The following is a 27121-nucleotide window of genomic DNA, read 5'->3' as shown; positions in this document are numbered from 1 at the left end:
GCGTTCTGATCTTTATGATTCATTTTTGTTTATAGTAGTGTGTTCGTTTGTTCAATATACAACATTAATAAATTAATTGAAAAGCAGATTTACAAAAAGGTTAATTCAATGGTAGTAAGTACGAAATAACTCTACCACACTACTACTCTACGCTTTAAACAAAAATGTTTGACTTTGACAACAAAGTACAAACAGCTGATGGCATAACATAATTTATAGTGAAGGGCAGGGCCGTGATCGTCTTTTGTTATAATTCCGAACAATAAAGAATTTAAAAACAAAAACATGGGTAACTACTTTACCGTAAATATGGAGGAAAATTTTAAAAAGAATCAAGAATTCATTCAGACAATAAACAAAATAAAGGTAAAACATAAATGCTTTTATTTCGATGTTTTTTCGGAAAAGAATATAACGGCTTTTGTTTTAGATGGAAAGACAAATACAACTTCAATTTCAACTGCAAGAAAGGCAAATGGCCATGCAGATAGCGAAGAGCAGGGACACTTGCTTGTGGTTTACTGCGTTTTACGTGACTGCAGCGGCGGGTTTGCTCACTGGGTAAGATTACTCCGTTGCTATTTTTTATTTATATTTTTTTAGCCTTGGGCCCACAAGGCAATTTTAAATACGTAATACCAATACTTAATATTTTTTACTGGGCTGCTAAATGTTAAAACGAAAATGTATAACAGTTTCAGGCGAACCAAGCGTCCATATCTTCTGATGCCTCTAATACCTCTTACATTCATAACGCTCTATAACTGGGATATGGCTTACGGGAACAAAGTGCACCGGATCAGAAGTAAGTGATTTATTGTAAATAAAAAAAAAATACTATTATTTAAAAAAAAAACAAATCAATTTATAATATTTGAATTTTAAAGTAATATTTTTTTTTTAATTTTGAAATCGATATTATCGTACTATATATTTAAAAAAATTTGCTCAGCTTGCGTATTGATAAATAACGCTGCTTGCTGCCCATAAGATCATTAAATATTTTAGTCACGTATTCGTTTTACTCTAAAACCAGATGACACAATAATTAAAATTCGCATGATATCATCGTGAATGTCGTAGATTTCAAAATCGAGACGACAAGAGACTGTCTTCTTAATTTGAATCACAGTATTAGTACTTCGTTGATTTTTTCCTACTTGGCTTTTAGTTTTTAGCTTTTAGCGTTTAAGCTTTTATTTTTTTAATTTCTAACTATCGTCTTTATAAGAGTGTAAAAACACGTCCAAAACTTATTGGAACACGTTAAATTAGATGAGTTTTAGCTATAAATATTCACTAAATTCGTTACTCATACCTATTCTAGTATTTTGAGAACGTCCTTGATAAGATCTATAAACTTTGTGCCGCTAAAGGTCATCGTCACTGCGTCAGCTTATAATTTACAGTTTACACCCGAGCGTAAAATATGGGAATAGTTCCTTAAGAATAGGACTGGAGAAATATTTTTTTTATTAATTATGTAGTATTAGTTGTGAAAATTATAAGTCCGCGTTGTGAATAAATACAATTTTACTCGCGTGTGTTGATAAAAAAAAACTCTATTTGCTACTTTCTGAGATTAATTAAGAAAGTTATTATATAAAGCCTGTCTAAGAAAATTTTGCATAATACGCTTTTATTTCTTTGTATGAGCAATTTAGTAAGTTACTCAGAGTTGGAGTGCTGCCAATTTTATCATATTCGCGATAAAATCATTATTAAGACGATTTGTTCAAAAACCTGTAATTTTGGTACGCCTATATTGCGGATACCTACTCCAAATACTCGTCCTACACTTTATAATTCAATGTTTTCTTTTTTACGTAAAAGGGTTTGCGCACTTAGAAAAAAATATAAATTTTACATGTAAAAGTTTTATATATCATAATAATGACCCACTTCTGGGTATAATATTTATTCATTTCTGGGTATATTTATGCTTACATGTATATATGTCAGCATATGTATGTAACTTAATATACATATATGTTTCAAGAAATTAGATTTCATTTTTTTTGCCAGCACTAACCGTTCTAAAATGTGTTACAGTGGAGGCAGAACACATAATGACCCACGAAGCGGATTCCCTCGAATGGCCCTGCGGTCTTCCCACTCCGTCTTCCATCGATCTTGGCCGCTTGGACGTCGAAGAAAAGAAGAAAATCCATCCACCATTGATGTAAACATCTAGGCTCAAAGACGAAGTGTGCCTTCACCGCAGCGTAGATCAAAATAGCGGGTAGATTAGATGGGTAGGTAGTTAAACAACACTTCCTTAGGTGATCGATTTCGAAATATTTTATTTTTGTACTCGGATATTATTGATCTAGGTTATTTTGATGGTTTAGTTTAGTGCTACCTCTTTATGAATATTTTTTTCTCGTTTTTAAGAATGTACTTACCAAATAATTGGTAAATCATCGTAATCTTAGAAAGGATAATTATGACAATATTTTACTGCCTCTACTCAAAGAGATTTAAGACAAATGATACGGAACAACCAACACAACTGATAGGGATTTTTGCATTGCCTCGGTAAAAATAGTTCTCTGACAGTATAGTCTAACCCCTTCCCAGGCTTTCCAAGACGAGTTCCGCCTAGAACAGACGAGTACAGCAGAAACTACTACTAAAAGCATTAGTGGTCTTGAATACAATATAAGTGTTGTTACCTTGTTTCCCACAAGACCATCAAACATACCGGAAACCTTTAAAAAAAACTCAGACTTCTTAAGTAACATGACGTCGTTAGTGATGTCGAATCTTCAGCAATTTATATTGAAGTATACATCTGCCGCTAAAAGCCAGCCACCCAGTGCGCTTTCTTAATTAATTTAAGGTTAATCTAGCAAAATATCGTCTAAGGAAAGTGCGGTTTTAGTGACAGCTAGATGTTAGAGGCACAAGAAAAGAAAAAAAAAAACAAACGTTCCAATCAATTTTGAAACTTTAACTTGGATATTTAAAAAGTTACGATTACTCATTTTAAATCGTAATTATAAACAAAGCGCATGCTCAGTTAAATGTTCAATTTTACAAACTTTAATATTATAAAAGTATTCGTGTTGTTTGTGCTTATTAATCTCTAATTGAAAAATGATATCAATTCAATAGTACTTACGTAGATAACAACTTGTTATGATCAATGAGGAAGTATATTGAGTAGATTGAGAGTTTAGTATACTTATCGGAGTACTTACAATTAAATAATTCGATACATATTTGCTTTTACTATTGTATTGCAAAATCATAATGAAAACAATTGTTTTATTTTTATTGGATACTTAGTAATGTAAAATACGTTATTTTATTATGACGCGCAAGGCGGTCGTTGTTTTTATTTTATAGATTTAATGTTTATGTTACTAACATATTATATTTATTTTATTAAGTTTTATGATTTTTAAGTGGTGTCCATTTTGTTTTTTAGATTTTCATTATTTTTATTACATTACCTACTTCATAAGTGACAAAGATTCCGCTTATATTAGTCTAGTTAGAATAATCAGAAAGTATTCCAAAATTGTTAATATACTTAGCTAAAATAATGTTTGTTAAATAAGTAATTCCTAAAAAAGTATTATGCATTTACTAACTTACGGTTTAAGAAACACAAGACAATGATTAGTGTGATTCCTCACTGTATTTAAGTATTAGTCCTCAAAATTACTGTACTAATGTTATTTACAAATAAAAGTCTACAAATATTAAACTTTTTTATATTGAACTTATTGCGAAATGTTACTAAAACCCAACAAAAATATTATTGGCATGTGACTCGATTAACTGTAACCCGTTACAGTATTTTTTTTAAGTCCAATATTAGAAAAATAATGTATATAGAAATACAGAGTTACAGCTGTTTGACATAATTTTTTATTCAGAATTATCGATTCAACATTTTCGGCCCATTACTATAGTTGACATCCTTGGTTGCTATGGTAACTGACAGGTTGTTTTGGCGCCCGCCCGTAAACAAATGAAACTCGACTGGCAGAATTCAAATGTGCCGATGTCTATCTAGTAATATTGACAAAAAACCAGATTTGATTAAAAAAATAGCAATTGTATAATGGGATTTGTGAGATATTATTGCTGTTTTTTACGTAAGTACTTTAATACATTTGAATATATAAATTGCAGATGCCTTTTCAATCATCAGTTTTTATCGACATATTTCCCGTTGCTTAGCGTGATTAATCAATATTTTGACAATGATTGTAGTCACGCTTTTCGTATATTCAAATTCGCTCACGATACCTTTTGAATTTACATTTTATATAGCCATTGATAGCAAAACATGAAAATGGCGAATACATGAATTTTAATTGGATCGATTGCAGAATTGTATTTTACAGTAGCCGCATAACTTTTTGAGTTGAAAAGTTGTACCGATGAGTCAAAATCAAGGAAAGAAGGACGACCGAAAAAAGGATGTGGGCCAAAAACCTGTTCAGAAGAAAAGCCCAGACAAGAACATGTCTGAAATTGATGAGCACATACTTAACAGATTCGAAATTAAAAAAAGACTTGGGAAAGGCGCTTACGGGATTGTTTGGAAAGCTGTTGATAAAAAGACCAAAGATGTTGTGGCGATTAAGAAAATATTTGACGCCTTCCGCAACCAAACAGATGCTCAGCGCACTTTTCGGGAAATAATATTCCTGCAGTCTTTCCGCAACCATCCCAACATTGTGAAGCTCCACAGCATACACAGGTAAGACTAGATTATCTTTGGCTCATTGACTTGTTCCTCGGTCAGTTGAAACCTTCATGTTTGATCTCATGCTTGATATATTTCTTATTGCCTGTCTACCTATTGTCATTCTTAATATCTGCTTTTTTATATTATTTATCGAATTAATTTAAATTAACAATATATATTTTTAACTCATCTGTTACAATATGCATTTTTTTTTGTAATAAAATTTTTAATGTAGAGAATTTCACATAATTATTAATTATTTTTATGGTCAATGATTAATCTTTTACTGTTTAATTTTATTAGTAATTTTACTTTTTTGTCTACCTTTGGAGGTTGACCTAATCCGGTATACTATTATTCCACAACATAAAAATCATTTAAATATTTTTTATGATGAAACTATAGAGAAAAAATTCATAGTACACATTGGTTAAAGCTGCCCTTGATATCACATCATTTTAAATTTTATAATGGCTTATACCTCAAGCCATATAAGTACACAAAAAAAAAAGCCTGATGTTATTTCAATAAATGATAAGAGTAAATATTAAATTAGGGTGACTTGACTTTTTCTCGTCTATAATTATAGACTTAATATATTCCAATAGCTAGTGTTGTGGGGTGTTGCCTGGCAATTATCATGTGTATTAAATTTTATTATCATTTTACCTCAAACTTTGACTATTAGACCATTATTTCATACATTGTAATATTTTTATGTTTAACGTACTTTATTTTAAATACATTTTAATTTTCCTTTTTTCTTTCTCGTCTTTAGTAACTAAATTATTCACGCCATTTTTCGTTAAACCAGCTTCACTACGTTCAGTTTAAAACATGAACAAGCGTACAAACTCAATTTCTTACGTTACCGTGATGTGCTTTTATGTACAAACATTGGGTACCCTGTAAAGCGTATTTTTCATGTAAGACCCCCTCGTATCTTTTCCAAAACCGTGTTCTCACTCGCAAGCAAACCAGGTTCGTCTGAGGGCGAAAATTCGTTTTTTTATCTAGCCCATTTTGTCCCACTGCTGGGTAAAGACCTCCCTCAATCCTACTCTCTATCCTTGGCCACATGTGTTAAGATCGTCCCGCCGCCGCTTCCTAGGCCTCTCATGGCGTGAAAATACGTAAGACGGAAAAATTCACTCAGCCCCTTATCACCAACAGGAAATTAATGACTCTACGGATAGCCGAGTGGTTGAGGTCACCACGCCAAACTTACTGTACGCATCTTGTCTCGGGTTCAATTCCCGCGTAGGACTAGTATTTGTGTGATCCATGAATGCTTGTTATGAATCGTGTCGTTGTGGACGTGATCTGTATTTTTGTGAAAACCCCCCGCGACGCAAGAAATAAACTCCTTGCTGGGGAGCTATTGCCCTCAGGTCTTACAAAATCTAGTATCATGTTCCTATACCTTCCAGGGCGCTGAACAACCGCGACATCTACCTCGGCTTCGAATACATGGAGACGGACTTACACAACGTGATCAAACGCGGGAACATCCTCAAGGACATCCACAAGCGGTACATTATGTACCAGATGCTCAAGGCCACGAAGTACATACATTCAGGGAATGTTATACACAGGGACCAGAAGCCTAGTAATGTGCTGATTGATAGTGCTTGTAGGTGAGTACTGGTTTGTTGTATTGGATTGCTAAACGATCAGATTTGAGGGGTAGTCGGGGAAAGAGGAGGTATTGCCGTTTTAGTTTAAACTTTAATGGGGCTTCGACAGCCTTTTATAACGTAACCTTTAGTGGCATAGTGATGAGCAAAGGTCTTACACATTTGACTCCAGAATTCTGTGCTGAAAAACTTAAGACCATTTCTTTAGGAAGTGAGTAAGTGTCTTATCAAGATAATAACATTATTTTTACAAGGGGATTTTTCTCTTGGACGTGCATCGCAAAACGTAGTCTTAAAACGCCTTTTTTTGTCAATTTGTAACCATTTGCTTAATTAACGTGATAGGTGAGATTATAGATTAGACGACTTCACAGCAAGCGAGCGTGATGACATCGCAAGAACTAAATATTTCAGTAAAGCCCATTCCACTGGTAGTCCTCAAAACTGAGATACCAGCTCTTTAAAAAATCTTAACTGGTGTAAAATAGCACCCTTATTGAATACCGACCTCATTATAATTGTCCTAGAATTATAAAAGAAAATACTTTTTCCTTAAAACCCCATACAATACATACATCCGTATTCTAAATAAATTGCATTATCATTCGCATACCAAAGCAAATTAATGAAAACTGCTTCTTTTGTAGAAGCTTCTAGAATTAATGTGTATTGGTAAAGTAATCTAGCATGTCTTTCGACTACTAGGGCTGTAAACCAGGTCAGGGAGAAGTGAGGTCTTAATAAATCTATTCTGCCTTTGTACTGTCTAATGGTTTTCATAGTTAGCCTAGTCTGATTTTAATGCCATTGTTAATAATATCCGCGAATTAATGTTCGCACAAAAAGTAAAAACTTGGCGCAGTTTGAAGGAGGCCTATTTCCAGATAAAGGCCTCTTTAGATTAAAACTGAGTTGATTGATTGATATTAGGATAATAGAGAAAACTTCGAATAGAATAGTCTGGAGACAAATGCGAGATTATTGCCCAGCTGAGAGTCAAAATGTTACGGGAAGGATTTTTTTTATTGTAACTTCTCGATGAATTGATTTGGAAATTAAATTTATAATGTACTAGCTGCTGCCTGCGACTTCGTCCCCGTGGGTAGAAGATATAAGTTATGATTTATACCTGCCCTGCTTTTTTCACATTTTCCATTGTATCTTCGCTCCTATTAGTCGCAGCGTGATGGTTTATAGCCTAAAGCCTTCCTCGATGAATGGTCTATTCAACACAAAAATAATTTTTCAATTTGGACCAGTAGTTCCTGAGATTAGCGCGTTCAAACAAACAAACAAACTCTTTAGCTTTATATATTAGTATAGAGTATAGATGTAATAATATCATGTCGCGAAATAAAGAATATTCCATTCTATTTTCACAATGAATGAGTTCACAAGAGCCACCCATATGATTGGTTGTAATTTGTCATTATAAAACTTTGGTATTGTTATTTTTGTGTTATATTATGTTTACTTGACAATTTTGTCGTACTAGGCTGGTGACCTGTAAAGATAAAATTAGCTGTTTTTGTAATAAATAAATAAATATATTTTTTTCTATCTGTAAAAGATCATCGCTGCCCCCGTTATACCTGTCTTCTCTCTCTCTCTTTCTCTCTACCCCTCTCTCTACTCTTACTGCATACATCAGAGACTACGACGGTCCATGTTTGTATACAGGGTGAAGCTAGCAGACTTCGGTCTCGCTCGGTCGGTGTCCAGCCTGTACTCGGGCGGGGAGGAGGGCGCGGACCCCTGCCTCACTGACTACGTCGCCACGCGCTGGTACCGCGCCCCCGAGATACTCATCGCTAGTAAGAAGTGAGTTGTGAACATTTATATTGTGTGACCTGGTAAAAAAGGAGATTTTAATTTTATAAGACTTGGAGTGATGGATTTTATAAGTCGTGGATGGACTTTTATAAGAATGTAAATAATGCGATATGATGTGAGTGTGTTTGTATGTGTGTATGGTTTGTTCTCGATAAAAGCTGGATGTCTGGATGTCTCCTGGGACGCATGGATTGTCCGATTGCGCTAAAGGAGCAAATGATTTTGATGTCTCCTTCGTTTCGCGTTACCACTAGATATTCCATTTGAGATTTACAAGATAAAACGCACTAGTCGCCGCGCATCCCTGTTGAAATTGCTGTTAAAAATAATCATATTGTGTAAGGTTCATCCCTATTTCTCAGTAAAAAATATTTTTATCTAACTTAGGCGGTGAGGGCATGGTAATACTTAACACGAGCTTGTCCAACGAAGTTAGCTTTTCTTTGCTTCCTTGCTAACATACTGGCTTGTTTTCCAGCTACACAAAGGGAATAGACATGTGGTCTTTGGGCTGCATTCTGGGAGAGATGCTGATCGGCAAGCCGCTGTTCCCCGGCACTTCCACTGTGAATCAGGTCGAGATTATCATGGCGGCTTTGCCCAGACCTTCGGCTGAAGGTAAAAACACAACTGCAGATCGACTGCACGGATAGCAACCTGTTGCGGGTTCGGTCCCATATAGGACAAGTGTTTGTGCGTACCATGAATGCTCGTTCTGAGTCTTGGTGTGTTTGTGCATGAGTCTGGAAATTTTGCGACACCTGCGACAAAAGGATTGAATTTCTTAGGCTCTAGACCCACAGACTGCATTTCAACTGCAATCCAACCAGTGCAGTTGATTCTACTGCAATAGATCTGCAAATTAAACGTGCAGTCCAATTGCAATTCCAATTTCCTAATTCCAAAGTCCAAATGAAATGAAGTCTGTTTGTCTAGAAACTTAGTGCGGGAGTCCGTGCTACAACGTTACGCTAAAACTTAAAATATTATTGTAATTGTTTCTTTTTACTGCAATCATTTGGGAAGAGGCCACCTTTTGTTGCTTTTGCTCAATAAATACATATATGTACATACATTTGAAAACTTTCCTGTCCATCCATAGGTTGTCTGGAAGATATTGCTATTGATCGATAAGACCGCCATTGTACCCTAACACCATGTTTTAAGAATCACTGTTGTGCAATAAAAAATATTCTTATCGAATCTATATTTAGTACGTAATAAGTTTCCCTCTTCACACACAGCCACACTTGTTTCCCCAGACATAGCCATAGTGTGCAGTGGGTACGGGTCGTCGCTGATCCGCGAGCAGTCGTCCTGCGCGGGCGGCGCGTCGCTCACCGCGCTGCTGTCGTGCGCGCCGCGCGACGCCGCCGACCTCGTGCACCGCCTGCTGCTCTTCAACCCCGCCAAGCGGCTCAGCGCCGAGAAGGCGCTCGACCATGATTATGTTGCCAAGTCAGTCTCACTACTAATACAGGGTGGAAGGGACGTCATACCGATACCGTGGTCCAGGGGATCTGGACATGATTCTAGACCAGCGTTGGCATTTTCATCGGTCTTTTAATCTTATGTGTCATAAAATCATTTTTCCTACGTATTCCAATAATATTTTGATAACGAAAATCATTATTTAGCCCTTTTCACGAAAAAAGGCAATGTAAATAAGACACTAAAAACTGCTCCCGATCAGCTGATTCGTAAAGGTACTCGTCGGTCACCGCTCTCTCGCAAATCTAACCGAAAGTGACGTCAAAATGTTCAATTCACCATTCAATCATAAGCTTATGCAGTTGCGGGGTCGCGAGCAAGCCGTATGAATAAACCGATTCATGAAAAGACCGATGAAAAATTCCAACGCACGGGGGTCTGGAATCATGTCCAGAACCCCTTTACCACGGGATCGGTATGACGTCCCTTCCACCATGTACAGCTGTTATATTTAAGGTATATTGAACAGGGTTTACTACTAATATTTGTATCTTAGAAAATTATTACATAGTGTTGTGTGTGTATTTAGATATCTTGTTGTGGAAAATCATTCATGTGATGCAAGTCATAAGACGGTATTATGAAAGATGATAGAAGATGGTAGAAAAACTACGGCTCTTGTCTTGGAGGTAGGTTTGCTTGGGGTAAATGTGAACAGAGTAGTGGCGATTTCGTGATACTGTTTCTATTTTTATACTTTCTAGATGATTTGTTTCTTTTTTCCTGCTATAATAATCGAAAATTCTAAAAGTTACAAGCAAAATGGTACTTTTGTGATTTAAAATAAATGACAACCATAGGTTCCACCGCGCTCGTGACGAGCCTACCCTCCCATCCGACGTGTTGCTCCCGCTGCGAGATGACAAGCAGATGTCGGTGGACGACTACAGGAACAAGCTCTACAGCATCATGGCTAAAGGCTCGCAGAACTACAACGGACAGCTGCGGAAGACTCATAGGTAAACAAACATATTTGTATAATATCGTAAGAATAATTCATTATTAACTGATGCTACGGTTCAATTTGCGACCCCGCCACGTCAGCTAATGATTAAGGACACGGTTTGGGTCCGAAACTAGCCAATACCCGTGAGTAAACCGTTGCATTATTTAATAACAAACAAACATAGCTGACGCCTTGTGTTTCCAAGTTATATAATTGTTTCCTCTTTGACACACTGAGCTTAAGTGTTTCGGTGGTTTTCGAATCAGCTAAGTCTTGTATGAGGGGGAACTTAAATATAAAATGAAACTCCATTCATCGGTACCATATTTTTTCAGCAACAAAACTCATCCTCTCCCAACCACTACAAGCAAAAGCAGTAAGAGTTTCCACGAGACAGAAATATCGAAGTCCTATACGAAGTCAAAGCATTTAAGTGCTTCGGCCGATCAGAAAGCTCGGCCGAAGCTCACTCGACCTCACGTAGAGCGTCCTATCAAAGAATACAGATCCGAACAAAGCGTTACAAAGCCTTTGCGCGCCACAAAGCTTTTCGAACACCGTCACGAGTGGAGGGAAACCTCCTCAAACTGTCATGGCGACTACTTTCAACCCGTCACAAGGCAAAGTCCCTCGGAAAGTGGCTTCATGAGCGGTGGAAAAAAGTCTTCGCTGCAACACAGAAGAAATTCAACGTCGTTTTCCACGGTCACTATAGGTGGGGACGCTGATTATAACGGCTGTTTGGGTAAGCAGAGGCATGGGGTAATAACGGCCAGCGCTCTGATGGACCTCAGGACTAGCATACGGTAGGTAAGATCGAAACAATAGGATTGCGAATCTCTGAAACTTTTATTTGTGTACTATTCGATTACGAAGTGTTACGCTAATAGCGGTCCCTTATTTTTGGGGAAAGATTTGAGGGTAATATTGGTCAGCTGGTGCGTCGTATTCAACTTGGCTGTTCTGCTAACAGATGCTTAAGTGGCTGATGGGACAGGCTCATTCAAACTCTCTTCATAACTACATTTAATGCAAATTGTGATGAGATCGTTTACCAAATGATCAATATTTTGTAAACAACGGACTTTAAGGGTCTTTCAAGTATGTACATCAATGTACGTATATTTATTGGTTAATTTTCCCCAAACCAATGGAACTAAAGCTGACCAAGTTATTTTAACGCTCCTTTGAACTTCGTAGTCGAATTATTGCGTTGATATTTTAGAGACTGTGACGTAAGCAGTCTTATTTTCGCGAGATATTGTATGTTAGGTTTCCCCTTTTTGTACTGTGTTTTTAGTAGGAACTGCATTATTATGTTTAAAAACTCTTCAAGGCCTTAATTTGGACCTGAATGACCTGTAATACGGGTTTGTTTAGTGTTTGACATCTTAAAAAGCTAATTTAATTACCCCAATATTAACGGGGTGGATGAAGAATGTTATTAAAAACTGTTACCTGATGCAAATAGCAATATACTGAGATAGACTTCGAATTCTTATTACACAAAACTTTTGTATTTCGAATGTTAGTCGAAACTTTTTACGTATTCATGTTCGTTATTGCCCCTTAAGAATTGGGGTAATAGTGCTCATCAACAATAAGTTAACCTAAAAAATATCCAAATTGACATAACTAGTTAAGTTTATTTAAATAATTCTACAATTCTTACAATCGTCAGTTTAACTTTCTTTTCATTGAACCGATTTAAGAAAGAAAGAGTTCTTTGAAACGTATACTTTTATACGTATTTCTTGTCGATATTACAATTTCTGACTGACCCTTTGATATATAAAACCCCAATTCATATTCAGTGGCTCAAAAACGTCACCTAGAATCTACCAAAAATGTCTACACATGATACTGAAAACTGTGGACTTTTGCAGATAGTCTCGCGTTTGAAAACCAACTTTAAGACATTAGAGTAAGGTTGAATTTGCGGAATTTGAGTTCGTATGACTGATACTTTTGACGGTAGCAGTTGTTCGGGAATGTGTTTCTTGGGTTTTTGTTCATCAATTGTGTCAGAAATATTTAGATGAAAAAATATATTAAAGATGAGCTAAAGGAAGGTTGCGCCCGCATGCCTTTTTATGGCATTTTAGTTTCGGATTTATTTGATTGCTGTTACCATTTCTAGTCAATTTTGTTGGTTGTTTTAAAGTTGAGTTTATTTTAAATAGAATATTTGAATCCGTCCAATTTATAGACAATACTAGCGTGCTGCATGTTACAAAGTATCGTCTTCGCATAAAACTACTCTTGGAAGATAAAATACGATTTCATATGAATCAAGTCCAATTTATCGCCGCCAACTGCTAGTAAGGGCTTTTAGAAGTTCGATTGAACAGCCGTTCTTTGCCGCATCTAATACCAGCCAGCTACTTATAATGTCATCAGTCTGTCGTGCTGCAGGATTTCATATTATCCCCAAACATTGCTAACAGACGTAGCCACCATTTTGATGGCCACGTTCATGGAATTACATGTCTATACGTCATGTTACCAGATGTTCCTCAAAGCTGCTTTTGTCGTCAAGATGACGTCATTATCACTAAACACGACCAAGGTTCCTGTCTGCTAGCAATTTCCAATTGCTAGTAGACAGGAACTCATTTTGGTAGAGTTGAGTTGAGTTTGGCTGAGTTTGTAATTGGAGATTTTGATATCTCACGATGATAGTTTGTAACATGTATAGCACTTGCAAAAAGTATTAAAACTTAGAAAATAATTTAGGATAAAGAATAATTTTAAAATTAAAAGTGTTTGGATAAGATGTAATTTTAGAATTTGTCAGTCGAACCAAAAAAAAACTATATTGTGAAACATCCGTTCCTGATTCCTAATACTTATTCAAAATAGTTATTAAATTGTCCTAAACTGTACCTTACAATAAAATTATAAACAATCCTCATATTAGAACGATAGTTCGTACACATTTAGACAATATTACAAATACACTGCCGTAATTATAAAAATAGAGAAAATATACTTAGACATGTTTAGCATTTGCTCACAGTTATAAACGTCTCATTTAAGATATTATTAAATTAATTAATAGATAGATGCAAAAGGAACTAAGCTTCTCTTAAAATATTGTATATATGAAATACTGATTATTGGTCTTTGCCTTTTAAGTATTATGACACATGACATGTGGTCAAAATATAACTTGCGCTCAAATATTCATGCAACTGAAAATTAAGTCGCGGTTAAGTCTTATATTGTTTATGACACTCTAAGGCGTAAAGTGGTGACTACAAAGATATGTTGTGTTAAATAAAGTGTGAAGTGATGCATTAAAGTCATAATCATACGTGTGTAAAAGAAAATAATACTTTCTATTTTGTAGCAGACCTTTATAATGTTTTCACTAAATACTAAAGTGAAGAGAAAGCTTGATGCTGTTTGCATCTTTATAATATTTATCCAAAATCATGTTCCTTAATTGAATGGAATATTACTCATACAATACAAAAGGCTCGATAAATTTAAGCTTTCTACGGAATTCTTAAGTAATATAGAAAGTGTTTGCAAAAACGAACAAAGTTCATATTATTCAAATGAGATATTTGGCGTGTTCAGCAGAATTGTTTCGAGTGATTTACAGAAAATGGCGACTTCATGTATTCATAACAAGTTAGGATTAATCATGGAATAACTGTAAACTGGACAGTTATTTTTTTTGGACTATAGACTAGTTCCTTTCATCCTATCGTTAGACTAAATTAATTGCTCCAGTGTATTGCGATGACAAGTCAAAGTCACGTGTACGAGATTCGGCTCAAGTCATTTAGAAAAAGATTAATTCTAAAGCCATTTAACTCTGTCTACGCCCTCTGGATTGGTAGCATAGGTTTCAACCGGATCTATGGTTGTTTCTGGATTGGCGAATGGCGGCCATAAAAGTCCTAATGTAGCTGAATTTTCCGGACAGAAAATCAGTGTATCATTTCAAATGATTCTGCTAAACACGTCTCAATAAGCCGACAGACGACAAACATCTTCATGACCGCAATACAGAAATAATTTAACTAAACTTTTAATTTCGTGGACCACTTTAAATGAGACGTAAATTAATATATATTTATCATAGAAAAATAGTTTATAAATTCAAGTATCTAATACATAATTGCTCAGATTTTTAGAGAATAAAGTTACTTAGACCAAGTGACCTTATATTTGTTGTCCAAATATAAAATACTAAATCGACTAAGTATGATATTTAATGATGTTATAATTGCTGAAACGTGTTTAGTGTACTTTATTATATAAAAAATATAATTAGGATTCGGTACTGAATTGTGTAAAATCGAATTAATTTATTGTTAAATGTAATGCACGTTCAGCTTAAAGATTTGGAGACAATATATCCAAATTATTTGCAAAAAATTATAAATATTTTTTCGTGGGACTCCAATACGTTAAAATGATAAAAGAAAGAAATATTGCGGGTTTTGCCATAATGTTTTTCAAAAAATATTTTTGTAGGGGGTAATATAGGACTACAAAAAAATAAGCGGGGTAATATTGATCAACAGCTGTTTGCTATTACCCCTAACAATTTCAGTTCTTTAAGTTGTTCGTGCAAATATATTGATGATATGACAGATCTATGTCCATGAGGGTGTAGGCACAATTCCTAATTGGTTGGTATGAACTTTTGTATAACGTATTTTACATGACGAATAAACGATTGTATGTGATTTTGTCGTTTTATTTATAACTCTGGACAAAAATACCTTCCAATGAAGTAGGTACGGGGCTCTTGCCTATTTCACTCGGTATTTTCTTGCTTTTATATAGCCCTCTGATGCTCAAAGTTTCTAAGACAGCAAATTTCTATTGACTGGATGGAGATTCCATAACCTACAGTACTTAAAGTCTCGTAGTTCAGGCTCAGTAGATCCTGAGACTGAACTCATCAACTATTAGTAAATACCACAACAGGTTAAAAATATCATATTACACCAACTCGAGTAAAAAGCTCACTTGCTCAGAGAACTTAAGATTCTTATAAAGACCCAAGACTGATTTTGCCGTAATGCTTAAACAATGTTCTTGTCTTATAGCAATTGTAGATGTAAAAATAACTTTCCCTAGAGGGAGAGGTGTCCAAGAGGATAAACCCACTTAACAAAAAAAAAAAAATGGTGTAATACTTTGCTGTCCAAGCTCTCAAAAAGTCTTGTTAGATCGACTACTCTGTTCAACCGTTACTTTTACATTTATCATCTATTGTGTAGGCGCATATTCCATCTTGGGTGGTTGGTGTATTCCTCGTATTTATTCACTTTAGGGCTAAAATTATAAGCTGTTTAAAAACATCTACCAAAGACGTAATTAGTGTTTGTTATGGGGCCCATTCAATTAAATTATTTCGGTGGTATTTGTGCATTTTAGCCCACTTAACGCAATGTGAAGGAAATGTGGCATGTGGCGAGGTCAATAAAGAACGTTTGTTATTAACGAAATAACTATCATTCATTTTTGAGTAATGTTGGAGAAGATACCTCTTCTGCCTTTTCTGAAATAAAATTAAAACGCCAAATTCTTCTTAAAAAAGAATTACTGTCAATGTATTGTCAAAGCTTAATAACATTTTATAATACTTATTTACCTCAAAAAAATTGTAAAAACCATAATGAAATATTTAATTTTGTTGGTAATTAATTTTATTTTTATATTCAATAATGTTAATCATGTGGACTGTAAGAGTATGGTGCCCGTGCTCTCATTGGATCAAAAACCTGCACCCATCCCGGAAAATAAGACTCAAGAGAAATTAAAGGTATTTCATATTAGATAAGATTACTCCTTGTTATAAATTGGAAACGAGACAAAATTAAACCGGCTGGTATGGTATGGGCATGTTATTTGGAATGAGAGTCATGTTGTGAGGAAGGTGTTGTCGGTGTTGAGTATGGATGTGGATGGATATAGCGGAAGAGGACAACTAAGGAAACGATGGATGGATTGTGTGAAAGACTATATGGCTGCAAAGAGTGTTTCTTGTGAGATGACGTCAGATAGAAAGGAAGGAGAAAATATGTTGCGCCGACCCCAAATTAATAATAATTGGGATGAGGGCAGGGGAATTATGATGGAATATAATCAAATGATTCCGCCCCCTTTGTTTGCACAATTGATTTTCAGTAGAACCTACGTCATCATCCACATCACAATCATCCACAACCTACGCACGCATATGCAAACTGTGTCATACACCCTTTGATGGTATGTAACTTGCTTCCCCGTATAACTTAGTAACCCATCTTTCCAGTACCTACCATTTATAATGCTGATTGACAAAGACATGGACACGAGTGAGTACTGGCGCGAGACCGAGATCCTCTCTCTGGTGCGAAACAACGAGATTGGGATCGACTATGACAAATGTGAACAAAGTGCCCCCGAACACAGCGTGGTCGAAATTGCCAGTCTAAGAACTGTGAGACCCATTTGTAAGAACCGGATCGGTAAGAAATAGGGTACAAGTGATTTTTTCCCAGTTTTGTGCTCTTTTGTCCCATCCTTCTCTCTCGTTCCATTCTTACATTCTACTGTTAAAAATCCTCTAATCCGGCCAATTTATCGGTTACTTAAAGCAGCCCTATTGCTGTTGTGACTGTGAAACGGGGGATACTACTCGTGAAAAACCAGCACACCTGGCCATTGGCCAATATTTAAGTGTGAGTAGCGTTAGCCCATGTACGAGAACCTTTAGCCTAAAGATTCAACACTGACCGTATAAGAAGTCAACGCATTGAAATCTCTCGACTCCGGCACAATAGGTCTGATTTAAGAACTTATAAAACCGATAGCTAAACCTATATATGTATACCTACCTATACAAAATAGAATACGCTTCAATGTATGAAGATGACATAAGTCAGTCTTGTGACTTATTGTAACGAAACGTAATTCCCATGCATTTGAATGTTTTCTATCGACGTTAACGATTGTAGAAATGTCCCTTGGTAAAAGAAGCTGTTCTCATAACCACCTTTGTATACAGAGTATCTTGTCCGTCGTCGTAGTTTCGACGAGCCCTGTTTCTGTGATTTGTTTCGTCCAGAAGTGTTCAGAGCAAACAATCGCACCTACGTCCACCTTCATAACTGTCCGTGCTTTAAGAAAAAACCATTTGACACACGCAGAGCTCTCCCGATCAGAAAAAATCGGAAGAATATTAAATTAGAGAAATATTCTACTACGTCTGCTATGAAGTTTGATGAAAATAGTATTGTTTTTTATTTATACTACAAGGCTTCTTATCATCAGGAATTCTGTAGTAGTGATGGCCTAATAGTATGACCGTTGGACTGTGTTACTAAATTGCTAATAACTGAAGAAAATCATTGAGACGAAACTAGCACACTTGAGAATTTTCCAATGGAATATTTAATACCATGTCAGCGATGAGTGGTATAAATTCTGACATCAGGCTGAGCATACCACAAGAAGAGCTGATCAACGGAAAATCGTGTCGAAAAACCCATAATCAGGGTCCAAATGGAAAATTTAATTTCCGTACATTTTCACGTTGTTTTTTAACGTTAACGATTGTAAATATGTCTCATAGACCAAATGTAACTTAAATTTCAAGATATATCTTTTTCAATGAGGTCCTACTTCTTAAAGTAATGTTGCAGTTGCGAAAGAGAGACAATGCTACACGTCATGTAGAGCGCTGTTACTCTTACACGGTTGCAATAATATGATTTAAAGAGGTGGCAACAGAATCTTCTGAGCCTCAATTCTGCTATTTAAAATGGCCGATGACTGAATGAAATTCGGCTTAAAATAACAATTTTCGTTTTATCTTAAGAATAGGAATAATTTCAAATTTAATTCGGTTGCCATTCATTCATCGGCCATTGTAAAATACCAGAATCGGGACCCAGGAAAATCACCATAAACCGACACATTCAAAAATCAACTTTGCCAAGCAGTGTTAAGATTCAAAGTAGGTTATCATTTACTTTCATCGCTTTAATTGTGTTTTAGATTACCAGCTGTGCCCTCAGTGTCCTCATTTCAACAACCACACTGAATGCGAGTTGTTCCGAGAATCGTGCAAGTAAATAGCTTTCTTTTTCTTTTTAGTATTTTTACATTTAAAGAGGATTTTGTGAACATATATTTAATCAACAAGTTCATTACTACGGAGTTTAGTACGGAGTTTAATCCTTACGTCTATGAGATCGAGAATTAAAAAACGCACTACTTACAATAAAAAAAATTGCTAGTACTTCTCTACTTAGACTGAAGTATTTCTAATATTTTTGCTAACTGTTCCACTGCTGGATATTTTTTTTCCATTGTTCTTCTCAACACCAGAGAACGTCGAGTCCACCCATCCGAGTATCGTTCATACTGCGATCGCAAGTACGGAAAGTTTCGTACAATGTTCGTACCAGCTGACTACTCGCAGTGCAGGTGTTGCGATGAGTGCATTTTTTATAGAGGTATGTTAGTAGTAACCCTTTGGGCCCTCCACCCTATTCCTTTGACAATTGAGGCCTACTGTTACAGATGTTGAACAAAGATAGCGTATTAACCAACTATAGTTTAGTAGTCTATCCAGCGATTCATTGATGAAAGTAATAGCCGTGTCTTTCACAATTGCAACAAACAATCTCAAAAATGTGGTAACTTACCACTTTTTTCTGGTACCACATGCAGCAAAAACATGTAGCGATGTAATTCGTTTTCGGGGCCAGACATAACGAAGTCTTGCTACGGATACCTAGTGGAAAGACAGACAGAAACAGTTGTTCTAATTCTCTCATTTCCAGAATTGGACCAATCTTGCGTGGAAGACGAGTACAGTTTCGAGACAGAAGAATTCCTGCCTGTCACAACTATAGGTTTGTCTCTGTATACTTTGTTAATTTCACAAATAAAGTTTGTTGTGGGTATATTGTAGAGTCAATTTTAATACTTACTTTTTTATCAGATAATATAATAATTATGTAACCAAATACGTTTTTCACAAGATAAAAAGGAATATTATATCCTTTATTGAAATAAATCCAAGAAATTGGAAAAGATTTGTGTCGCGTGACTCAGATCACGACGTTAATTAGCTGTCGTATATTATTTTCACTCAGCTTGCAGTACCCTTGTGGGTCTTAGCCTAATATTGTTCCGAGAGCGTTGGAATATTATTGTTAGCTTCGACTTTTACCTAAAATTATATTATCAATCAATCGCCAACGAAAACTAGGTTAATACAATTCTAAGTTGTGAAATGTCAATAACTTTAAAATCAATACCATTTTACCTTCGGAAGTTATACGTGGTTCATGATGGATGATATTGCTTTAAACTTATTTTGGCGAGAAGCCAGGAAAGTTAAGATTGACCCAGATTTGAGTGCAGTTTAGCGTCTGGTTATCAGTTTTACGTCATTGTGATGTTACCTACTTTTCTGCTATTTACGTAAGAAAGTAAAACCTTACTCAACTTTATTACAGCGCATGGGGTGGAAAGAATAATGCTTGGAATCCAAACATCCTTGAGAAATTTGATTGATAAACGCGAATTAAGTAAATTAGTTAATCGTTTCCCCTGGGACACACAGAGCTTAAGTGTTTCAGTGGTTTTCGTTGGTTTCATGGTACATCCTATCTTAGAGCAGTTGCAATGACGAGCATGTGTGGCTTGCTAGTCGCGATAAACAATACGAACAAATTACGTCCATCCATTCGGTTTACAATTCCGATTTGGGGTAATTTTAAACAAGTTTTATCCCCTCTGTGTTTCTTTAATGTTTCCTAGCTAGTAAATACAAGCATGCGATGCGAGTCATGTCACATGAAAATTGTTAACGTAAGTTTTAATTCTTGTGCTAAAATGTTATAGACTTCAGAGCTGGTTGCAATCCTTATTGGGGTCATCCCGAGCAAGAGTTCAGAGCGCTCCGATGTGATAGAGTGTTGCGTAGATGTAAGTGTTTATTCCAAGTTCTGATTCTCATATCCACTATTAAATGTTTCGGCTTATCTTACTACCACGTCACAATGTAGTATTCTAGCAGGTGTTAAAGACAGATGCCGCTCTGCTCTGTGTATTGCGTTGTCACACTTTTTCAACTGAAATAATATTTCGCTTCGACGTGGTGGTTGACTCTCCTGCCCATTTGAATAGCTTTCTTGCAATTAATTGCTGTTTCACGTTTAAAACCCGCAAGTTGCTAATATAATGATGTCATCCTGACGTCAAAAGAAAAGATATTCTCTGCTCTATTAACGCTCTCAGAATGGCGTCTAAAGTTCTCTTATCAATCTGTGGGTTATACAGAAGTTAAATTAAAAGTGACCATGTATAATGGTATTCTCTAATAATCTTACGGGTATGAATGTTTCCAGGTGTTCCCGTGACTGTTCCTCAACTGCCTAATGAGACTTTGAACATGTAAGTTTTATTATTAACTTGAAAAAATTATCAAATTCAACCACATTTGTCCCATTCCTTTAAACTAAAATTGGATCACAACCCCGTTACCTTTTGTAGACAATCTTGTTGTACATAATAGACATTTTCGAAAAATGTATTTGTGTTGTTTATCGGGAACAAACAGACTTTTTTAGCATTAAATAAATCAAATTAGTATCATTATTCAACCTCATTCAGCACCTACACAACACAAAATATGATAACTTTTTTTAACTCTCCATTCTCGTAGACGTCGTAGCTACCGCTACGAGCCTGCTACGACGGACGACTGTCCTATATCCTGCCGCGGCTTTGACTGTTTGGGGGGGTTGGTAAGGGAGCAGGACTGCGTGATGGGGGGATTCTTACCCGACAAGGAACAATGCAACTGCTGCGGTAGATGCAGTGTATATCATCGTAAGTAGTTTTTTGCTATCGCAACGTAATCTCGCCAAAGTGCTATAACTATAACTAACATTTTGACACTCTAGTCTTGGACGTTTTTTGAAGAACTGGAGGAATCCTCATAGAGACCCACCTCTTTGGGGATGGAAGTTGGCAATGTCAGACTACAGACTGTAAGACGGGTTTAGTTGTGTATGAGATACCGCTCTACACTGTGTAGCATGTTGACTCGCTTCCACAGCCGCTAGACCACATCTTTCCATTTGATACACCTTCAGCTACTATGATTTCAAGGAATAAATGAAGCCTTTACTCGAATAGCGTCATGTTGTACAATTTGTGTTGCAGAATTGAATGAAAAGTGCGCTGAATTCAAGAAGACCTACCAGAAAGTGAATGGGACTGTTGAGATTGAGGTGAGTCACTTATCAGAATCAAGTCGGCATATATCGTCTTTTACACAATCCATCCATCGTTTTTTGGTTAACATTTACTTACTGTACGTATTCCTTTATAATTATTATGCTAGGTGGAAGAAGAGTTTTTGGAGCCGGGTTGTGATGATGGTCTGGTCTGCAGACAGGGTCGCTGCCAGGACATACACACGGTGCGACCAGTCGGGACCCGCAGGAAGAGAGATGAGGCTGATCAACTGGCTAATGGTAAATTAGTCCTAGTTGTAAATTTATAAAACGGTGGTTGGATAGAAAAGTTTATGCCAATTATTTAGTTTTGCGACTTAGTTAGGTGTTTAATTTTTATTTGTCATCATCATCATCGTCATCTTAGCCTATAGCTGTCCACTGCTAGATATAGGCCTCTCCAAGGGGTCAACTTTACTGCAGCGTTTGCGACCGAGTGTTTAGATCCAAACTCTGTTTACCCAGTCACATCAGGGCTCACGCTAGGAAGTGCCAAGGTAGGTCGCCGATATCGAAAACGATAAGGAGTACTTTATACTCAATTATAATGTTCTGCTGTTTGTGCAGAGCCTTGTAAGCGAGAGCTGAAGTACTTCAAGAAGAAGTATGGCCCCGACGGCCACCTCCACTACAACGCGCCGCAGTGCACCCCGCTGTGGCTGTATGCTCCTGTACAGGTATCAATAAAACATCACTCACCTTATTCTCCTATATTTTTGTAGATATCGAGTTTAATGTAAAATTTAAAAATAAGATTGCGCTTCTCTTGGATATATGAAATCTGTGAAAAAGGTCATCTTAGCGCGGACAGCATAGTTTTCTAAGTATGGTTTAAATAATAAGTGTGAGTTGTAATGTAGTGTATTTAGTTTTTAAGTGTCGTGGTGGCTTTGAAGGTCTGTGTATGGATTGTTATGACCTGATGTAGATTGAAGACACGCTTGGGCCAATAAAGCTTTTTCAATCAATGCTAATAAATAAGCTAAATATGTTTTTTCTTAATTATTTTAAGTCTCCATACGGTGAACTCAAATATAGTGGGTTAAACCTGGATTCTAAATATTTTGAAATCCGTCATCTTCATACCGCTGAGAGTGTGTTGATTAAATCTCAAAACCCCTGTCTATGGCAAGGGGCCTGAGCCCAACAGTAGAATATTTGAAGGCCTAGTTTAATTATTTATTATCATAGTAATATTCTATCTATTCTTGCAGTGTCGTCGTTTCGTGTGCTACTGTGCTTTAGAAGACGGGAGCTTCATCCTCGGCATCAAAGTTCCGAGAGTTGAAGTCTCCAACATGAATTGTGGTTTGTGAACACTTTTTTTCAAACGTTTTCAGAAAGGAGGTTCTCTTTCATGTTCTTATCTCAGAACTTCGGACTGGATGAACCGATTTTGTTGATTCTTTTTAATTTAACATGATTTAACATTGTATCACTTGCCTGAGACCTAAAGTCCGCCTATGCAAATCTTCATGAGAAGGAATTAATAAATAAATAAATACAGACATACTCGTGTATGACAATTACAATCTATAATATAAGATTCTCTCTCACAGTGTACGAAATTGAACTCCTCCGAAACGGCTTTACGGATTCTTATGAAATTTTGTGTGTATATTTGTAGGTCTGAGAATCGGGCAACATCTATTTTTAATACCCATTTTTTTCCACCTGGTCTTTGTTTATTTCCTAGCACAGCAAACATTGATTTGCCGTACTAATCTGACAAAACAACGATTGTCAAGACAGCTAGTACCTTTTACCTTATAGAGTTACCCTTTATTAACTTAATCCATTTATTTGGCATTAAGACTGCGCCCGCGAGAAATGTCGCACTGGCTCTGTCGTGGAGTGCGACGGTTACGGTAACTACCGGGAGGCTGTGTTCACGCCGCACCTGGACGAGTGGAAGCCGGGGGACGAGAAGATTGAAGGTTCGGCATTATTTTTTTAAAAAGACACCCCCGCTTTAATGAGTTTAAATCCTTGCGTCGCGAGGGATTTCACAAATATTCAAGTCACATACCCAAAGACATCCAGACTCAGGACAAGCATTAATTGCATTGTGCATTGCATTGTGGATCACACAAACGCTTGTTCTACACGGGGATAGAACCCGTGGTTTTGGCGTAGTGAGCTCAACCATTCGGCTATCCGTCAGTCAAAGTACGCACTATAGATAGCCTCGTGGTGAAAAAAATAGTTTGTGTTCAAGATTACTTTGAGGGACGCACAGAAAGCGCGAGGAATAAAAAGTATAATTTGATTGGTTGGTTCAAGGTTAGCTGAAATACCTGTACTGGCTAGATCTGGCTGCTGTATTTTATGCGACACAAAGATGCCGACTGGCTAGGACACCACGCCACCCCACTGGGTGCGTCATGTCTTAGCTTCAATCCTTTCGTAACACAAGACACATTTTAGTAATCCACGAACACATGTTCCCATTCTGGGTGTCTTTTACACAATACTTAAACATTTGTGAAACCTCCACGCCTCAACTGGCGAAAGAATTTTTATTGTTTTTTTTTAATCATATCTGTTATGAGTCATACGGGGTTCTAGCCCGCAGCACGTGTCACAGTTGTAGGCGTAGTGACAACTATATCCCGTCATCCATACAGTCACTATGATAAGGGACTTAGTAAAGTCAGTCTATAGCAGTTAGTCAACACAATCAGATTTAAAAAGTCAGTGATGTAGGTATAACCTGCGACAATAAAAAAAAGAATCCGAAATGGAGGCACTTGTCATTCCCTCTCACTTGCACGCTATTGTTATTGTTAAAGATACAATTTATTGACGCAGGTTACTATGCTGTTTAGTGTGTTTTTACTATACTAGATATCTATCACATATCTTTGAATGGTCTTTTGGTTCATTAAGAGTCCTTGACTGCTGTATCGGACTGTTCATTTTCCACCTAGGGTAAAGTTTTTGTGATGATCATTTGTTCTATATCTGCTTCGTGCTACCGATCAGATTGAGTGATTTCAATTTTTGTTTTGTTTTATATTAAAGGTGAAATTATGATCTATTACTCTTAGAAATCTAACTATCGGTTTCAATGGTAACATAATATGGAAAAATTGCGGCAAAGACCAAAAAATGCAAAAACTGTAAAATAACCACTAGATCAGTTGAAACCGCGGCAAACAGCTAATGTTTCATAAAAATCAGTAGAGGCATTGTAATGTTATGGGGGTGAACAGTTTTAGGCTGTTTTAATTTTAAATTGTATCTTGTTCCAGTGGTGCATTTGACATCGGAATCGACACATGTCGAGGATATGCCGACCACCGTCTCCTCTCCAATATCCGAAAAATAAATATTGTTTTATTATACCTTACTGACTTAACAATAGGCTTTTATTTCTTACTACCACCTAGCACTCGATAAATTATCAAAAATATTGTAGGTGTGAAAATAATGTTGTGTGTTTCTGTGCCCAAACGGTGGAATGTGGCCTTATTACTAAGTTTATGCTGTCTATTCGTCTGCCTGTCTATAATAAGGCTGTATATTATGAACCGTGACGGCATGGATAGGTGATTTTTAAATATTAATTAAGATTAAGATTTTCATAGAATCCTGCTGGCAAAAATAAATGTTCAAACATCGTCAAGTTTGCTTCAGTAGTTTTCGTATTTGAAGTCGGTTGTATTTGTTGTTAAAACAAAGTTATAGTAGAAATAAATAAAAAGGTTTTTTTAATTTACGGCAAATAACTTTTGGCTCACAGGCAGCATCGGAAGTTGGTCAACCCAACTTGATTAGTTAAACAAACTCTATAGCTGACAATATTAAAAGACTGCTTCAAGCTTTAATCAGTGTCATTTCTCAGAATTAGCTTATTAGCATAGCAATAAGTTGTAGTGGTTAACGGAAATAACACTCATGAGTTTTTGAGTGGCGATCGAAGAAATCAGGGTAAGTCCCGGTATTTAAAATAGAATTCGGGACTTCCCTTGCTTCTAATCTATACTAATATATAAAGCTGAAGAGTTTGTTTGTTTTTTTGAACGCGCTAATCTCAGGAAATACTGGTTCGAATTGAAAAATTCTTTTTGTGTTGAATAGACCATTAATCGAGGAAGGCTTTAGGCTATAAACCATCACGCTGCGACTAATAGGAGCGAAGATACAATGGAAAATGTGAAAAAAGCAGGGCAGGTATAAATCATAACTTATCTTCTACCCACGGGGACGAAGTCGCGGGCAACAGCTAGTAGGTTTAATACGTAGGTATTATAAACTACCTACTGAGTAAGACGGGGTGAATAAGACCGGTGGGGTAAATAGAGACGGATTTTGAAACAACGAGTAATGCCGATGAATGAGACGACTCTCGCTGTTTCATAATTTATAAGGAAGCTGTCTTACCTGAAATCCCTTTACAGAATTCATCCCTAGTTTACCCGCCAGTTCAACTTACCCCATTGTACTCGGTTGGTAGTTTCTCATGATCTGTATTATATACAAAGTTCATAGAAGTTCGTAAGTACATAGGTAATATTATATAGAGACTTCGGGTCTAAGAAAGAATACGATTGCAGGCATAGCCGAGCTGAGCCGAGCCAACTTACGGCTGAACCTGAACCTACTTGTAAGACACGGGTATGGAGGTAACTCATACCCTAGATACATACACGGGCTGCTTTTATCCTATTGCGTTAAAGAAGGGTAATGTTTTTGTAGCGATAATCGTATTCCAGACGAGCAACAGCTAGTAATAGATATATAAATAAAAGAAAATACGGGCTGTGTATTAAATCAAAATGTATTATTGAAGCAGTTTTATTGAAGCCTGTTACAAATTATAGTTAGCCAATAATTTAACGAAAGTAAACATTATTAACATACATGAAATGAGTATTCAAACATCCAGACCTAAATAGGTAAGTATCTGACATTTAAAACCTAAAGTTAGACGCGCAAAGTAAGATGGCCGCTCGCTTCGTCCTCGGTCCCACGCGTCAATGTCATTTTAATTTGGCAACATTAACTTCCGCGTTGCGCATGCGTGGACTAACAGCTGACTGTTATATCAATAACATAACCTTTTTGAAGCTTAAAATACGTCATTGTAAAAAACCTAGACATTAAATGAAGTAGAAAAAAAATCTGTGAGGTGAAATTGCTAGGTTTTTACAATGTAGCGTCGGTCATGCAGTAACCTTCACCTAGCGGCTGAAAGCGGGTATTTCTGGGCGCCCTCGTGACGTTTTGTGTC

At 36.5% G+C, this 27121-nt stretch overlaps 3 protein-coding genes across 4 annotated transcripts; all 3 read left to right on the top strand.

Moving 5' to 3' along the window:
* Nucleotides 1–171: 171 nt before the first annotated feature.
* Nucleotides 172–3328, top strand: LOC113494319 (plasminogen receptor (KT)). The gene is made up of 4 exons (XM_026872612.1): nt 172–366; nt 431–561; nt 696–805; nt 2053–3328. Exons 1-4 carry the CDS (start codon nt 286–288, stop codon nt 2184–2186), a joined length of 456 nt encoding a protein of 151 aa, XP_026728413.1. The 5' UTR covers nt 172–285; the 3' UTR covers nt 2187–3328.
* Nucleotides 3329–3904: 576 nt separating this feature from the next.
* Nucleotides 3905–15050, top strand: LOC113494317 (extracellular signal-regulated kinase 2). Of its 2 annotated transcripts, none has more exons than XM_026872610.1 (8): nt 3905–4109; nt 4362–4720; nt 6139–6345; nt 8026–8166; nt 8657–8796; nt 9441–9636; nt 10470–10628; nt 10951–15050. In XM_026872610.1, exons 2-8 carry the CDS (start codon nt 4398–4400, stop codon nt 11423–11425), a joined length of 1641 nt encoding a protein of 546 aa, XP_026728411.1. In that variant the 5' UTR covers nt 3905–4109; nt 4362–4397; the 3' UTR covers nt 11426–15050. The 2 variants fall into 2 exon arrangements, with proteins under 2 accessions (XP_026728411.1, XP_026728410.1); XM_026872609.1 differs by having other exon boundaries at nt 3907–4109; nt 4347–4720.
* Nucleotides 15051–16254: 1204 nt separating this feature from the next.
* LOC113494315 lies at nt 16255–25243 on the top strand. The gene is made up of 14 exons (XM_026872607.1): nt 16255–16406; nt 16899–17094; nt 18626–18698; nt 18959–19086; nt 19417–19488; nt 20486–20569; nt 20992–21037; nt 21309–21475; nt 21812–21879; nt 21993–22125; nt 22453–22562; nt 23100–23193; nt 23700–23822; nt 25140–25243. The coding sequence occupies exons 1-14, from the start codon at nt 16260–16262 to the stop codon at nt 25214–25216; spliced, it is 1518 nt and encodes a 505-aa protein (XP_026728408.1). The 5' UTR covers nt 16255–16259; the 3' UTR covers nt 25217–25243.
* The last annotated feature ends 1878 nt before the right edge of the window (nt 25244–27121 follow it).

Source organism: Trichoplusia ni, chromosome 5, assembly GCF_003590095.1.
Source record: "Trichoplusia ni isolate ovarian cell line Hi5 chromosome 5, tn1, whole genome shotgun sequence".
NCBI lineage: Eukaryota > Metazoa > Arthropoda > Insecta > Lepidoptera > Noctuidae > Trichoplusia > Trichoplusia ni.
Note: the sequence above shows the minus strand (reverse complement) of the source record. Positions and strands in the feature narration are given on the sequence as shown.